Raw genomic sequence first — 16,179 nt, forward strand, 5'->3', positions numbered from 1 at the left:
TGCGGCGGGCGGGCGGGCGCGGAGCCTCCAAGATGCCGTTCCACCCGGTGACGGCGGCGTTGATGTACCGGGGCATCTACACCGTGCCCAACCTGCTATCGGAGCAGCACCCCGTGGACATCCCCGAGGACGAGCTGGAGGGTGAGTGCCCCGCCGGGACCCCCTCCCGCCGGCCCTCCTACCTGTGCGCCCAGGTGGAGCGCGGAGAGGGGCGCGGGGGGCTGGCCTCAGGTGCCGGCTGCCAGGTGGGCGCTCCGGCGAGCGGCTGCGCGTGGAGCGGGATCCGCCCGCACCCCTGGGCGCCGCGGAGTAGGGCGAGAGCCGGAGGGGCTGTGGAACCCCTGCCCGCGTGCCCCCCGCGCTGCGGAAACTTGCCGGGCCCCGCAGCAGGGTCACGGGGCCGCGCAGCTCGCGGTGACGGTGCGGCAGCGCGGGCGGGCCGCGATGGGGGTCGCAGCTACGCCCCCCGCGCGGACCCGGCCGGAGCACCCGCATCCTGATCCCCTCCGCGGCGCCCGCCCGCGGCTCTGCGCTCGCATTGACATTCCGCTCGTGTCGCTTTAAAAATCCAATCTGCTCGGGCAGCCGGGGAAGGGGAGAGGGCGACTGCCCTGCTTGCTCTTGCCCGCTGCGGGGCCACCCCTTCGCCCCTCCTGCGGCCAGAGCCCCCTTCCTGCAGCCCTGCGGGGACCCCCAGCCCTGAGCGCCAGCGAGCCTGCCCGGGAGGCGGTGGCGACAACAAGTGGCCGGATTGGGCGGCTCGGTCGCGATAGCGGAGCCTGGAAGGGAAAAGAAGAGAGGCCAGAACCCAGACCCCTTCCTCCAGGCCCTCCCCGTCTCGGATGAGTGGGGGGCCTCAGGCAGCCGGCTAGGAGCCAGAGAGCAAGGGCTGGGGTCCCTGGCTAGAGGTGTCCTGGGAAGCAGGGGACCCCTGGGGCCTGCGGACCTCTTAACACGCTGGGCTGGGGGTGGGGTGCGCAGGCGTCTTCACCACCATATTTCCAGGGCCCCCATATGGAGTGGAGTGGGGGGGGGCTCTGGGCTGATGGGAGCCTTGGCCCCCTGAGATCAGCTTTGTTGTTGGGGGAGGGGCTGCGATGTCCTCTGGCTACCTTGGGTCCAGGGGCTCTTCTGAGATCTTGGGGTTCATCAGGGCTGTTTTGGGGGGAGCAGCACAGAACTTGGGATGATGGTGAGGGCACGGGGGGGATGCTGTGGAGGAAGGTCCTCACTCGTCCCTGAGCTGGGCTGGGCGCAGATCTTAGGGGAGTCACAGTGAGTGGGGGGGATGATGATGAGGGAGAAAGCAGTCTTCTCTCTCCTGCACCACAGGCCGGGAGCCACCTGCGCCTCACGAACCCCTGGATGCCTGGAGAGCCATGGAGAAGGCTCTGGTGCAGACAGGACGGGTGGACAGGTGGACGGGTGCTGGTACCCCTGACCTGGCCTTGCCACTCACCCGCAAAGCCCTGTCTGGACTGAAGCCTGGCCCCGTGAGGTCCTGGGAAAAAGAGGGGCTACGACGGGCGGCGGGGAGAAGGCAGGGGATGGAGCATAGGCTGTCTCTTCCCACCTTTGTCTCCTTCCACCCTGGGCCACCCCTAAACCTCCTGCCAGTTTCCCTCTCCTTGGGCCTTGGGCAGGGGACAGTATGGCCCTATGCCCCCTTGTCCCCTGGGCAGATACCATCTTGCTCCCTCCTCTTGCTCCCAGCCACCCCCACCATGACCCTGGCACCCCCGATCTAGGCCCTGCCGGATTCCTCCTTCCCCAACCCCCAGCTGGGCTGCAGACCCCGAGGAAGAGGAGACGCTGCCAGAAGTCTGGGATGCAGGGGTGACGGGCAGTGCAGGGGCAAGGAAGCCGCCTGGTGGACATGCTGGCAGGGGCCCAGTGGCGTTAGTCACCAGCCAGCCCAAGCGCACTCCCCGCTTCTGTCTTGTCCCTTCTCCTGAGGCCCGGGAGGCAGAGGGGCCCTGGTGCAGGGGGCATCTGAAGGGCAGTGGAGTTCAGGAGGCAGACACGGGTCTGGCTGGCCTCCCAGCCTGGCCAGATCCTGGCCCCCAGGCCACGACGGATGAGGGCAAGAAGAACTCCACGACCCGCCTCCCTTCTTGGCTGCAGGCACCCCGAAAGCCCTCTTCCCAGGGGCTCTGCAGGCCCCAAGGCCCCCTGCTGTGGTCCTGCTGGGTGGAAAGAGTAACCAGCCCTGGCACAGTCTCCCCCCCCCCCCCCCCCGAGGACCGGCCCCCTCCACGTCCCCAGTGGCCCCTTAGGACTTGTGCCCCAGGGGAGCCCCACGCCCTTTGGTAGGAGGACGCCCATAGGTGGTGGAGCCAGGCCATATTTGCCAAGAAGAGGCAGCTTGCAATGAAAGGGTGCAGACGATATGTGTGCAGAGAAATCCAGGGGGCGGCTCGCCCAAGCGAGTGCAGGGACAACCAGGAAGGGAGGTGGGGAGCGGGGATGGGGGTATGAAGATGGCTTCCCAGCCACGCAGCGCTGGGTTCGAGTCTCAGCACCCTCAACTCATGGTATGACCTTGGGCGATCACTTGCCTCTCTGAGCCTCGGTTTCTCCATCTGTAAAAGGGGGTCGGCATTGCCCCTTCCCAGAGTTGGTGACAGGATGCACGGAACCTGGCACATAGTGAAGGCTTGGGGACAGCAGCAGGGGAGGAGGAGGAGCAGGGGGTGCCTGCAGGGGGAGAGACCGGTAAAGGCCCGTGAGGCAGGGATGTGGGGTGTGTGGGAGGCGGGAACGGAAGGGCAGGCTGGGCAGAAAGGGCCTTGAAGGTCAGATGGAAGCACGCGGGGACCTGTGGCCCTGGAAACCGTGGGTGGCAGTTGTCAGGGTAGGGACACGGCCGGCAGAGCTGGCCCGGGGTCTGTCTGTCCCCACGAGGGAGTGGATTCCCTCCACATCCCCCACCACGGCGGGGCCACACTCTCCCCCAGCATGCCCACACAGCCGAGGCCCCCTGGGGCTGCAGGAGCAGAGACAGGCCTCCAGTGAGGCCGGTCCCAGTGGCACCAGTGGATTTGCAGGTGTGGAGGTGGCCGCCAGCCAGAGAGAGGGGACAAAGAGATGGACAGGGGGCCAGCCATTACCAGGATAGGACTCGGGTGGGCACTTGGCCTGCTCTGTCTGACCGTGGAACTTGGGTTGAGAGTGGCCAAACAGGAGCCTTCCAGGCAGGGTGACAGGGTGGGAGCCCCTTTCCCCCATTCCCTGCACTCCCAGCGGTTGCCTCTGTGGAGGCCAAGCAGCCAGTGAGGCCAGAGCGAGGCGTGGGGCCAGCGCCACGGAGAGCAGCAGCCGCTGCAGAGGGCAGACGCTTCCCTCCCCCACTGGGTGCCCTCTAGCCAGTGTATCCCTTTTCTGGTTGGGTAGGGGTTTGGGGGTGTCAGGCTGGATGTGGTAGGCGGGGACGGCTTTGGCCTGGATACCCAGTGACCCTGCCAGTCTGCTGCCAGGACAGCCACCCCCTACAAAGGAGGAACGGGACAGGCTCCTCTTTGTGGGGCAGGGATGGAGTGAGGCTTTCCGGGAAATGCGCGCAGCAGTGATGTGCTGATGGCACCGTTACACTGAGATCGCGATGCCTGCCAGAGGCCGGGCCTGGGCCACGGGCAGAGCCACGTCCCCATTTCACAGACAAGGCAACTGAGACCTGGAGACAGCAGTGCCTTGTCCCTGCCACTCGGCTGCTGAGCAGCAGAGCCAGAATCCCGGTTCCAGCCCCAAGCGCCAAGAGGACGGCCTGGCGTCCCGAGTTCACGCAGTCCTCCCTCTCCTTCCGGCTCTGCCATCTGGGACGTTCTGATTTACAGCATCCTGCTCTGAGTCAGGCCTGTTTTCTTTTCTTTCTTTTCTTTCTTTCTTTTTTTTTTTTGTCCCAGCAGCCCCATTGTACAGGTGAGCCCAAGGTCACCAAGTCAGGATGGAGGAGAGCTGGGATTTGCTGCTCTCCTTGGGTCAGTGTGACTTAGCGCTCCCTCCCTGGCTGAGGAGGTGCCACTTGAACTTGGCCTCCGTGGGTGGGTGGGAGTCAGCTGGCGATGGGGGCAGGACTCCCAGCTTGGGCAAGGGCACAGAAGCAAGGCTGTTTGGGGCGTGAGCTGTGAGAGGTGGTTGTCAGGACGCTTGAAAGGGGAGTGGGCGTCCTGTGGATTTGGGCCACAGGGTGTGCCCGAGATGTGGCCGTGAGGCCCGCAGGCTGCCCTGGACCCTGTTCTCTGCCCACATTCCCTGAGGTTCTCCTGCCCTCCACTGCTTCCCCTCCGGCCCAGAGCCTTGCCTCGGGAGCTCTGGGAAGCGGGTCAGGAGCTCTCGCTGGAGAAGCACTGAGGTTTGGGAGCCAGACCTGGCCCCTGTCAGCTTGCACCCTGGCTCGAGGCAGGGGAAAGGGTCGGCTCCCGCTGCCACCCCACCCTAAATGGGCCTCTACAGAGGAGGAAACTGAAAACCCGGAGAGTTTTGGGTGCCTGACTCTGAGTACCATTTCCCAAATCCAGTCCCTGGCCTTGGTGTCTGAAGATGGTCCCCGCCCCCCACCCTCAGCTCAGTTTCCTTGTCCTGTGGGTGGCCTATGGGATAGGTGGGAGTGGGGCCCTCGGGGGCAGGACAAGGAAACAAGCAGCCTCCTTAACCTCCCCTCATGCTTCTTGCAGGGTTAGCAGGGATGGAAAGCTAATGCACGTCCTTACTGGGAGTGTTTGTAAACCAAGAGGAAATGGGGCAGAGGGGAACAGATGTGGCTCGAGCAGTTGAGCGCCTGCTTCCCACCTGGGAGGTCTCGGGTTCGGTTCCTGGTGCTTCCTAAAAACAAACAGTAAGCGAACGAACAGAAAAACAACCGAGGGTGCTGATGTGGCTCAGTGGTTGAGCACCGGCTTGCTACATACAAGGTCCGGGATTCAATCCTCAGCCTTGGTACCTCAAAAAAAAAAAAAAGTAAATGGGCTCAGTGATGGACGCACAGAGAGTGGTACTTGAACTCTGCTCAGCTATTTCTGTGTGCTCCAGACGAGTGGGTCTCCCAATCGTTCATTCATCCATTCGTGTAATCATTCATTCAGCAAATGTTTGTGCTTGAGTAGACACTCGTCCAATTAACAGGGACACGGCCACAAACAAGTCCAAGCTGACCCCAGTGTCGTCGGTGTGAGGATGGGGTTCAGGCACCCAAAGTGGGCAAAGCAAATGTGACTGGTCCAGGCCGTGGTCAGGGTCTGCGGCTGGGGGTGGGAGGGGCAGTAGCACCAGCCACATGGAGGGGACACCAGGGTTGCGTGGCCAGTGCCTCCATGTGTGCCCAGAGACTCCCAGATGCCTGGATCCCTTCGGCTGACTTGGTGCCAGGCCTCTGCTCACACACTTCTGGTGACGATGAGCTCACTACCTCCTTGGAAGCTCAGGGAAGCTCTTGGTGGGAGTTGGCCTGGAATTTCCAGAGTGCGGGGTTTGCAGACACGCCTGGCTGGCTCAGGTCTCCCAGCCCAGACGCAGCCCTGGCCCTGAGGCCAGTGCACAGGAAAGCAGATTCTGAGGCCTCGCCTGTGGTGGGAACGGGGCGGAGGGGTAAGGTTCAGAGTCAGTGGGTCTGGGCAGCTCCAATGCAGCATCCTATCTTGGCCTGCACGTCACTTATGCTGAGCTCCAGGCCCTGGACGTGGACACCGGGTGGCAAGAGCCTGATGAGGGGCCGTGGCCTCCGCTCTTTGTGGCCTGGGGCCTGTGGCCACCCTCTCTGGGCTGTGGTCCCTGGTCTGTGGGATGGGCTGGACTACCCCAACCCCTGAGACCAGGGAATGGCCCCGATGCACAGGATCCGACAAGCAGTTTCAGCAGTCCCCGGACCCCTAACGCCAGTGTAACTCCCTCCCCACCAGGGACAGTTCTGACCCCATGGTGACCCTGGGCCAGCCACGCAGTCTCTCTGGGCCTCAGTCTCCCCATCTGCAGCAAGGGACGTTGCATCTGTGTGTCCTTCCAAGTACACAGGTGTGAGTTTGCCCCTGTCTGCTGAAATCCCAGCAAGGAAAAGAGCTTAGCCAAAGGCCAGGAGGCTGACAAGTGAGCCAGGGGGCCCCTGGGGACAGGAGCAGAGGGGCTGTGGGTGAACTGGGATTTGGGCTTCCAGAGGCTCTGAGTGGAGGCCTCGGCCAGGCCCCTCGCCGGCACCACTTTCTGCTGGGAAGGGTGCGGTGGCACCCCTGGGAAGGAAAATGCTTTTCAGGACCCTGCTGGGGCTGAGTAATCATTAAATGTCAGCAGATGGAGAATCAGAGGTAGAGCAAAGGTCAGAGGTGAGAGGTTAGCCATTCCCCACAGTTCCCTGCACCCTTGGTAAATAAAACCCTCGTCGCCCCCACGCCAATGCTGCCCCTTTTACTGTGGGTAAGATCGAGGTGGGCATTAGGTTGCTTGTTCCACCCAGGCTCCTGGCCCACTGCACTGCTCCCCACCCCTGAGTCGCCTCAGTTTCCCCTCTGTACAACTGGGAGCGACTCCCCACCTCTGAGGCAGTCTGAGCCTGGTGGGACCCCACCAGTTGCCTCCAGGTTCCCCCAAACCATGGGCTCCGGGAGGCAGCCTCTGCCAGGCTGCCAGCCCGTTAGCCTGAAGCGGCTGCTGCCTCACGTGGCCGCCATTAACGAGCGTTGGCTGGTGCTAACGAGCTGAGGAAGCGCAGTGGGGTGGGAACGAGGGGGGAGCGCTGGGGGGGAACTGCCAGGATGGAGGCGACCCTGGTGGTCCAAGCCGGGCAAGCTGCATGTCCGCGCCTGCCCCGTGGGACTCATGGTGCCCGCCCCACGGGGGTGCTGTGAGCAGGGCAGGCCGGTCAGTGCGGCGGGCTGGGGCACTCCTGAGGTTCTGGAATGAGGCACCGAGGCTGGACTCGGGCTGCCCACAGTCATCCTTTGCCCAGAACAGCAGGCTCGGGGCTGGAGTCTCAGTGCTGTGCTCAGGTTGTGGGCTTGGGGATCCTGGGGGTCCGGGAAAGGGGTGTCGGGACCAGCATGAAGTCCCAGCCTACTCTGCTCCCCCCACAGAGATCCGCGAGGCCTTCAAGGTGTTTGACCGCGACGGCAATGGTTTCATCTCCAAGCAGGAGCTGGGCACGGCCATGCGCTCCCTGGGCTACATGCCCAACGAGGTGGAGCTGGAGGTCATCATCCAGCGGCTGGACATGGATGGTGAGCCAGGCCAGCACCTCCCCTGCCTCAGTTTCCTCACCTGACACCTGGGACCTGAGCCTCTGGGCGTCAGCGTCTCCTGCTGGCTGTGCCTGCTCTGGGCCTTTTGCTTTCCCTGCTCTGGGCCACCCCAGAGCCCAGTGTGTGTCTCAGCCAGTACTGACCCCATTTCTGCCCCAGCCACACCCAGGGGTCGAACGCACTTCCCCTCTCACACTCTATCCTGAGAACTTTAAAAGTACAGGAAAGTAGAAAGACGATAGTAATACCCCAATTCCCACTACTCCAAGTGAGGGGGAAAAAATCATTACTTGTATTTGCCACCTGGCATTTTCTTAAGCTTCTTCTCCTTTCCCCCACCTGGTCAGGTTGTCTTGGCCCAAGAATCGTTCCCTGTGTCATGGGGAAGCTTCAGGCCCCACACCCACCCTGGGACAGCAGCAAGGTGCTGGGAAGCCCTGGACGGTTGTGGGTGAAATGTGCCAGCCCCTTTCAGGGCCCACGGGCGGCTCCACCTCTTCCCTCCCAGGTGGGGCCTCATCCCACTTGGTGTCTTCAGGGTCAGCCCAGCACCTGGCACGTGTCAGTTGATCTGGAAATTGTTGACTCAAGACTCAGGAAAGGACGGGACCTGCCCGAGGTCCCACGTGGGCCCGGGGTGGCCAGGACTCCATGTGAGCAACTCGAGACCGGGGGCTGTCTGCCCAGGCCTGGATGTGGCCTGGCCTGCCCATCACCCTGTGCCCACTCTAGGTGATGGCCAAGTGGACTTTGAGGAGTTTGTGACCCTCCTGGGACCCAAGCTCTCCACCTCTGGGATCCCAGAGAAGTTCCACGGCACTGACTTTGACACCGTCTTCTGGAAGGTATGCCCTGGCTGGCTCAGACCCAGGGCTGAGCTCTGTGGAGGGCTGTACTGGGGCCAGCAAATGGCTAAGCCCATACTGTAAGGAGGGTTGACCACTTCTGGCCTCTGTCCCCTGGACATCTTGTCTCCCAGAAGGCCAAAAAGCTCCCTGGTGGAAGCTGTGGTGGCCGAGGACTCTCAAGGGGAATGGAACAAATGGGTCCCAGACCCCCAGAATCTGGGGTTGTATGGTTTTGGGTGTCTGGGTGGGGTCTGGAGCTGTTGCCCTGGCCAGAGCACCGTGTCTCCCTTCACCCAAGTGCGACATGCAGAAGCTCACGGTGGATGAGCTGAAGCGGCTGCTCTATGACACCTTCTGCGAGCACCTGTCCATGAAGGACATCGAGAACATCATCATGACGGAGGAGGAGAGCCACCTGGGCACGGCCGAGGAGTGCCCCGTGGACGTGGAGAGTGAGTGACTGGCCCTGGAGCCCCACAGCGGTAGACGGGGTGGGGGAGCTCAACTGCCCGAATAGGGAGGGAACTGGGCTTTGCCTGCCCTGAGTCTTGAGGTCCTCGTGCACCCCAAGGTATGTGTCCCCCCTGGGTCCTGCAGAGCGCAGGTGGCTCTCAAGTATATCGGTTTGCTGTCCCCTGTCTTTCCTGCTCCCTGGTGCTCCCGGGCGGCCACAGCCTGCTCCAACCAGCAGATCCGCCAGACGTGCGTGCGCAAGAGTCTCATCTGCGCCTTCGCCATCGCCTTCATCATCAGCGTCATGCTCATCGCGGCCAACCAGGTGCTGCGCAGCGGCATGAAATAGGCGCCGCCTGGGGGTGCCCGTCCGGCGCGTGTCGGGGTGCACAGGGCGCGGCCCCCACCCCCCACCGCCTGCAGCCCCATCACCTCCAGCTGCTCCCTGGGCTTCCGTCAGTGTGGACTCGGGGCCCGGACGCCTGGTGACCACCTGCCGCCGGGCCTTGCGGGGGCCCATGGCCTGGCTGTGGAGGGCAGCTCCGAGGGCGGCGCCCAGCCCCAGCCCTGCCTGCACCCCACCCCGCCCCTGCCCCCGCTCACTTCCTGCTGGGCTCCCGGGAAATGAGGGGAGAATTTGTACAGGAGCCTCCAGGGCCCAGTCACCGCAGTGGTCCCTCAGTGGGGGAGGAGACCCTACCTGGGGCCACACAGCCACGACCCCAATCCCTGAGGGTTTCCCAGGGCTGTGGGCAGGGCGGAGGAGGTGGGGGCAGGAAACCTCCTCCTGAAGGGGGGTGTGAGGCCGAGGTCTCCTGGCCTCCTGCTGGGCCCTTCCTCTGACCTTCCTTAGACCCGAGCTCGCCTTCCTCTCCCTGGCGCAGGCTGGGGCCAGAGGCAGCCCATTTCACAGATGAGGAGCCCGAGCTTTGGCCCCAGCTCCCTCTTCAACAGGGACTTTTAGGAAGGGCAGGAGATCATGAAGGATGGGACATCCAAGGTGGCCCACCGACCGGAGGGCTGCGTCTCCCCCCACCCCCGGCACAAGACCTAGAACTGCAGTGCAGTTGAGGACTGAAGCAGAGCTGGGGCCTGCGAGGCCTGTGGGATCTGCCCATCAGCCAGCCGGCTCCTCCAGGGCCAAAACCTTGGGAGGGCCCCCGTGCCACCCCCAGGAAGCTTGCACAGGCTTCCCAGCCCAGGGCTTATCCTCCTGGGTCCCCCCCATTTGTCGGTGCCCTCCATACCGAAGGTCCAGCTCATGTTCCTGCCCCAGTTGTGCTGTCCCACATGTGTGGGCACCAAGCCAAGTCTGGCAGGGGTGGGGACCCTAATTCTGCCGGGGCCTGGGCAGCAGGTGCAGCCCTGGAGCACCCCTCCCCGGACCTGGAGTCACTTCTGTGCCGAGCCTGGCCTCTGCCAGCCCCGGAGGGAGAAGGGTGGCAAGCGGGGACTGGCCTGGAGAGGATCTCATCATCCCCCCTTGCCAGCCCCTGCCCTGGGGCCAGAGGGCGGGACTGCGGGTATGCAGGCGGAAGCGCAGCCAGAGCCACAGGTGCCGACAGACTTTATGAATCCCCAGTTCATGGAGTGCTTCTCGCATATCTTCTCAAGGCGTCCCATAAAGAAGGGAGGGCAGAGCTCAGAGTCGGGTGGGGTCCCCGGGCCTCAGTGAGGCTAATCCAAGGCCAACGGTTTCTGAGGCTCCTCAGGGCATGACCTCAGGACGAGCCTTGTCTTCACTGTGACCGATGAGGTAGCTGACCAGGGGGGCTGGGCAGGGTGAAGGGCTCAGCCCCACTGGGCACTGGGCTGCAGGGGCCACCCCTCGGGTGGGGGTGCCCGCAGGGATGGGGGCAGCTCCTGGATGGGAGGCCAGCCCACAGGGTACTGGAATACGGTAGCTCTGACGGGTTCAGCCCTAGAGAAGGACAGAGAAGAGAATTAGTGGGGTACAGCCTGGGCCCAGCAACCCTCCCCCCGCCCAGCTCACCCCCTTCCTGCCATGGCTATAGGAGGTTCAGCTGCCTACACGACTTTTCAGGAAGGCAGAGGCTTGCAAACATGCAGAGCCTTTGAGCCAGCAACCTCACCTGGAGGAACGGCTCAAGGAAAGAGCTAGGGGTGTGGTCAGAGATTCACCTACAAGAATGGCCACAAGAAATATGGAAATAACCTAAGAGTCCACCTGTGGGGGATTGATTAAATACATTATGCACGTCCACAGCAGAGAATGCTATGCAGCCTGCAGAAAAATTATGGCAGAGTTATATGCACTGACAAGGACAAATGTCATGACGTACTTTGTGAGTAGGGAGAAAAAACAGCTTATAATATAATGTATATAGCATGATACTATTTTTGTTTAAAGATATATAACATATATAAATGCATAAAAAAAAAACCTGGAAGACACAGCAAAATGTTAACAGTGGTTCTATCTGAGTGGTGCAATGATGGGTGATTTTTCTACTTCTTTATACTTTTCAAAAGTTTTACAGGCATGCAAACCTTTGGAATCAGAAAAAAAAAAATTAAGTCTAAAATTCTTTTTTTTAAAAAAAGCCTCATTTCTCATGCCACTCTCCTTCCACGTAAGGTCCACCTCCCCGCAGCCAGCAACCTGGGGGCCTCAGCGGCCATTTGAAGCCCTTGGTCAGGCGTCCTCTGTGCCCAGCCTGGGGCTGCCTGTCCTAAGGGGGCCGAACAAGGCCCAGTGGGGCAGAGGCAAGCCAGGCCAGGCCACGTCAGCCCCAGGTTGTTCCCCAGGGCCGTGGGGGCCCCTTGAAGGCCACAAAGCACTTTGAACCTTGAGTCCCACTCACCAGGAAGCTCGCCTATCTCTGTTTACTGGACTGGAGCTTCCAGAGGGCGGGGACCTGCGGGTGGAGTGCCCAGAGCTGGGTCTGGCACAGGGAGGCCACCCAGTGAATGCTGGCGGAGTGACCGACAACAATGCTGGGGCTCTTACTGGCCAGGTGCCACTCTGGGCCAGTCACCATGGCCTAGAGAACCCCATTTTATAGATGAGGTGACTGCAGAGCAAGGAGTTGGTCACCTGCTCAGTGACCTGGGAGTGGGGGAGGCTGGGAGTCGTTCCCCCTACACACACACACACTCCCTCTGCTCCCAGGCCCAGCTGCCCCCCAGTCCTCTGGGGGAGCTTCAGACAGGCTTCCAGCCTCCACAGTGGAGGTGGGGGGCTGAGGTCAGGGGACCCCGGTGCTGGCCTCACTGCATCGACCCAGCCTGCCCTCCCTGGGCCTGGCCTGCTGTCCGGTGGCGTGGGTGTCGGGCAGCCCCGGGCACAGCCTCCGGGGCCTCCTTTTGGGAGAGGACAGGGAAATCCCCTGCTCAGCGGCTTGCTGCTATTGGAAAGCACAGAAAGCAGCTCTCAGCGTGATTTATGGGACTGGAGATTTCATAAACGCCACCAGCCGCGGAGAAGAGTGGGAGTGGGGGAGCTCCTTGACTCCTGAAACGGAAGGCCCCAGCTGCAGCCAAGCCCGGGCTCCCCGCGGGGTTAGGGCTGACAGTGGGTCTCCCCCAGGGATGGGTGATCCTGAGGAGCCCCTTCTGCGGAGGCGCAGGCCCTTCCTTAAGAAAGCAGGAAGATTCCTGGGTGGAAGGGACCCAGCTTCGGGGACCGGGGCTTAAGCCAGTGCCTCTTGACAGGAGGAGGACCCCCTGGGTGCGCCCACAGACACCTGCGTGTGGCCTGGGCCCCAGACACCTGTGAGCCGCACCCTCTGGCCATAGCACAGAGCATCCAGGATACTGGGGGCTCGTGGCTTCTCTTGGGGCCTCAGTTTTCCCCTCACACCAGGATGAGAGCAGCTCCCTCGCGTGTCCCTAACTATGGCCCTAAGCAGGAGACAGGAGTCTCTGGGAGGCAGGAACAGTGGTGCTGGCCACAGCAGGGTGCAAAGGGGGAGATTAAGAGGGATAAAGGCTCAATCTGAAGAGCCAACAACAGGAGCAGGGGCAGGCCCTGGCCTCGCTGGGGAGTAGTCTGCATGCCTGGGGCTGGCCTCTCCCTTCCCTGTCTGCACTTGGCAGATGCTCACGGTCAGTCTTCTGGGGAGGGGGCGAGTGCGAGGCCACCAGGCTGGGGCCTCATGCAGCCTCCATTTCCCCACAATGACAAGGAGGGTTGGCTCGACTTGGAGGCTCTGCTCTGCCGTGGGGGCCCGCAGGTTGGGGAGGCGCCGGGGTGGGGTGGGCTGGGCAGGCATCTGTGCTCTGTGCCTTGGGGGACCCATTGCCCAAGCTCCCAGGTGACAGTCCTCTGGGCTGGGGGCCCGGCTCCCCTAAATGCTCATTCACGCAGCCAGAGTGTCCTGGGCACATGCCGGGCCTGGGCCTACCTCTCAGGAGTTGGTGAGGGGCCAGGCCATGACGAGGGGCTGTGGGGGCCCTTTCTGGAGAGGGTGATATCATAGCCAGATCTTGGGGGATGACGTGGGGAGGCAACTCCAGGCAGAGCAAGAGCACGCACAAAGGCTCGCCCAACTCAGAAGGGGCCACTGTGTCTAAGTCGCTGCTAAGCTCCAGTATTACTGACACAGAAGCCAGGTGGGGAGACGCCCTCGGGGCCAGGGAGGTGGCGGGGGACCCCCAAGCCTGCGAGCTGGCCTGCAGGGGTTGTCTGGCTACGTGCCTGAGGTTTTGGAGCATAGAAAGGGTTTTGGAGCATAGAAAGGGTTTGAGCAGGGCAGGGCTTGGCGAGGCTTTGTTTTAGCAGCTAGCATGGGCCCCTGTGGTCTGAACTGAAGGGGAAGAGGGACAGGGTGGGAGACTGTGTTGTCCAGGAGAACCAGGGGGTGGACGGCAGAGAGGGCACCAGCCCAGCAGAGGCCTTTCCACAGGCCTGGCTCAGGCTGGGCTAGGACACGCCACCAGCCGTGGAGAAGAGTGGGAGCAGGGGAGCTCCGTGGCAGCCCAGGGGCTTGACTCCACCTCCTGCCACCCCCAGGCCTCTTCCTCAGGGGGCGTGGCCTCGTCATCACACTCCTGTGCCATCCCAGTCTCAGAGCTGTGTGCCCTTGGGCAAGTCACAGCCCTCCTGTGAGCCTCAGTTTCCCTTTCTGCACGGCCAGGTAACCATGCCTACCTGCAGGGCCCTGGAGGGCAGAGCAAGTGAGGGAGCAGGTGCACAGTGACTGGCTCTCGGGGGCTCAGCGGCCAATGGCCTAGGCTCCCCCCTCTTGGAACGGATTCGGTGATGAAAGGTCACATCTGCTCTCGTCCCCCCTCCACAGTCCACACAGGCTCCAGTAAGGGAATGAACAGCTAAGGGGTGGGCCGAGGCCCGGGGGCAGGCACCGTCGAGGTGCGCTCAGCTCTGGACGTGGCCCTGTGGGGAGCCCTTGGAGGGGCCTGCTCACCAGCCTCAGAGCAGGACAGGCTGGTTGGGGCCTCCCTCCCGGAGGGCAAGGGAGGAGGGGGCCCCTGGGCTCAGTACCTGCTGCTGGGGGCTGAGCTCAGCCGCTTGGTTCTCTTCTCCAGCCAGTTCTCCAGACGAACATCGGGGAGCTCCACAGCGTCTAGTGGCCACTCCTTGGCCCGCCTCTCCTCTGTGGAGGAGAGGGAGACCGAGGCAAGTCAGGGCACACTCATGCCAGCCTGGAGCCCACCCTCCCGCAAAGCAGGGGTTGGCTGGCCCCGGGGAAGCCCTGGGACACTCCTAAGGGCAGAGCTGCTGGCTTGTCCCCATTCTGCCACCACCTCCCCAGGCCATTTGTGAGGCTGAGTCCCACCCCTCTGGGCTCTCTCTGCTTCTCCATAAAATGGAGACAACAGTGGCTGTCTGCCAAACTTTTGGGGGTTCAAAGTAGTTTAATGCGCACAGAGAGCCTGGCACTCAGACGCGGTGCAGGGAGGTAGCCTGGGCTGTAGAACCAGGCAAAGCAGGGTCTTGGCCCTGCCATGTGCCAGGTCTCTGACACTGGACAGGGTCATGAGCTTCAGTTTTCCTGATGTTTCTTTTCATAAAAGGTCCTATAGAAACTTATATTTATTGAATTAAAACCAAACAACAAATGGATTTCTCACAAGCTGGCTGTGAGAGCGTGATGGGGTCTCAATCTTGGAGCGGTCTTGGGTTGGGGCCTTGGGCCAGGGGCAGACAACCACAGGCAGGGAACAGCGCTAAATGTGCAGGCCCTGGGTAACCTGCACGCACATCATCTCACTTCATCTCCACAAGGAGTCACGTTTGACAGGTCAGGACAGTGCCTGCAAGAGGTTAAGCCACTTGCCAAGGTCATGGGGATTAGGGCAGGAGCAGGACTGTCTCGAGCTGCCAGCAGGGGCCACACCTCTGCCCCTGGCTGCCTCAGACCCTCAACCCATGTCTCCACCGGGTATTGTCTCCAGTTCCAGACACACTGGCCTGGGCTCTCTCTGACACGGGCCAACCGATCCCCAAGAGCCAGCAGCTGGTGAAGATCTGGAGGTTCTGCTGCTGCCAGACTGTGCTGGCTGGTCCATGGGGCCTTCCTTCCACCCTGGGAAAGCTCCTGGAAAGACTGTGCTTGTGCCAGGCCTGCAGCCACACCACCAGGGGACAAGGACGAAAAGGCCAGGCTGGCCAGAACACGAACCCCCTGCTTCTTCTTCCCCACGTCCAGCCCAGACTGGGGGCTCTGGGCTCCCCATCACGTTGGGCAGCCCTCGGCCTCCCTGACATGGTGACCACAAGAGAAAAAATAGAGAGGCCCTGGCAGCTTCCCAGTCCCAGATCCTGCCCCTCCTGCCCCGCACCCCACACTGCCCAACTGAGGTCCCCACCAAGACGCACCCTCCACCTGGATACTGAGCTCCTGTAGGTCCCGCTCTGACATGTGGGAAAATCTGCAGTTGGAACCAAAGTCACACTGACCTGCAACGGGAAGACAGAGTTACTTGCCACTCGGGAGGGCCCCTCGCAGTGGGCTAAGAAGCACCCTGACGAAGCGTCTCCAGAGACTGAGGGGCAGGACTTGAGGGCCTAAAGAGTAGCAGCCCCCCCCCCCCATAGCCACAGTCATCCTTCTGACCCACATGCCCTGCCATGTGAATGTGGGCTCACACCTGACTGGAGCCTTTCATGATGGGGCCGCACAAGCCTCTGCAGGCTTCGCTCATCACCCCCTGCCTCAGTGGACCGTGTGGGTCCCCAAAAGGGCCATGCGCCCTTCCTCACTCCAGGCCACTACACATGCTGTGTGCCCCCCCACCTGCTGTCCCCCCTGCCTCCTCCACTGGGCTTGTGCAAGCAGCTGGACTGCTCCCCAGAAAAGCTTCCGTGGCTACTTCTCCAAGGAGATCCCGAAGTCCAGGGTAGGCTCACAAACCTTAAAAGAACTGAGTCCCAGAAGAACTAGAGATTGGGTGTCCTCAGCCAGTATAACCCACCAGTGGCATATTCACACAAAGGCAGCGCCTGGGGGATGCCCCTGATCTGCAGGCCCGGTGCCCATTCGAGGGGCAGCCCCGGCTCCTGAGTAGAGGTGGCTGTTCATCCAGCTTCCCTCGCTCAACAGCAGTACCTCCCCTCGACGCTGAGCTCCCTTACAAACCACGTTAACCATCGTATTTCTCCTCTTTGCCTTGGCCACTAGGAAGTGCAGGCCCAAATCCCCAAAGAGTACAGAGGTTCTCGAGGGCAAACA

The 16,179-nt window shown here is 62.1% G+C and overlaps 2 protein-coding genes across 4 annotated transcripts in view; one reads left to right on the forward strand and one right to left on the reverse strand.

Annotated features, from left to right (window-relative positions):
- CABP7 (calcium binding protein 7) lies at positions 1-11,073 on the forward strand. Its single transcript, XM_058281619.2, has 5 exons — positions 1-141; positions 7,059-7,202; positions 7,956-8,068; positions 8,370-8,523; positions 8,746-11,073. Exons 1-5 carry the CDS (start codon positions 33-35, stop codon positions 8,871-8,873), a joined length of 648 nt encoding a protein of 215 aa, XP_058137602.1. The 5' UTR covers positions 1-32; the 3' UTR covers positions 8,874-11,073.
- The window catches only part of ZMAT5 (zinc finger matrin-type 5), a 24,670-nt gene continuing 18,565 nt past the window's right edge, over positions 10,075-16,179 (reverse strand). For all 3 annotated transcript variants that reach the window (XM_004461766.5, XM_004461767.5, XM_012526466.3), the window contains exons 4-6: positions 15,327-15,407; positions 13,989-14,100; positions 10,075-10,445 (exon numbers count right to left, since the gene is read on the reverse strand). In XM_004461766.5, the coding sequence (XP_004461823.1) occupies positions 10,316-10,445; positions 13,989-14,100; positions 15,327-15,407 (323 nt within the window). In that variant the 3' untranslated portion in view covers positions 10,075-10,315. The remainder of the gene's footprint in view (positions 10,446-13,988; positions 14,101-15,326; positions 15,408-16,179) is intronic.

Source organism: Dasypus novemcinctus, chromosome 19, assembly GCF_030445035.2.
Source record: "Dasypus novemcinctus isolate mDasNov1 chromosome 19, mDasNov1.1.hap2, whole genome shotgun sequence".
Classification (NCBI taxonomy): Eukaryota; Metazoa; Chordata; class Mammalia; order Cingulata; family Dasypodidae; genus Dasypus; species Dasypus novemcinctus.

Bases quoted from the DNA above. Each gene is read 5' to 3' on its own strand.
- CABP7 (XM_058281619.2), top strand. From the start codon at position 33: ATGCCGTTCCACCCGGTGACGGCGGCGTTGATGTACCGGGGCATCTAC. The intron at 7,203-7,955 runs GTGAGCCAGGCC...TGCCCACTCTAG, and splicing joins CCAGCGGCTGGACATGGATG to GTGATGGCCAAGTGGACTTT. The intron at 8,524-8,745 runs GTGAGTGACTGG...GGGCGGCCACAG, and splicing joins GTGCCCCGTGGACGTGGAGA to CCTGCTCCAACCAGCAGATC.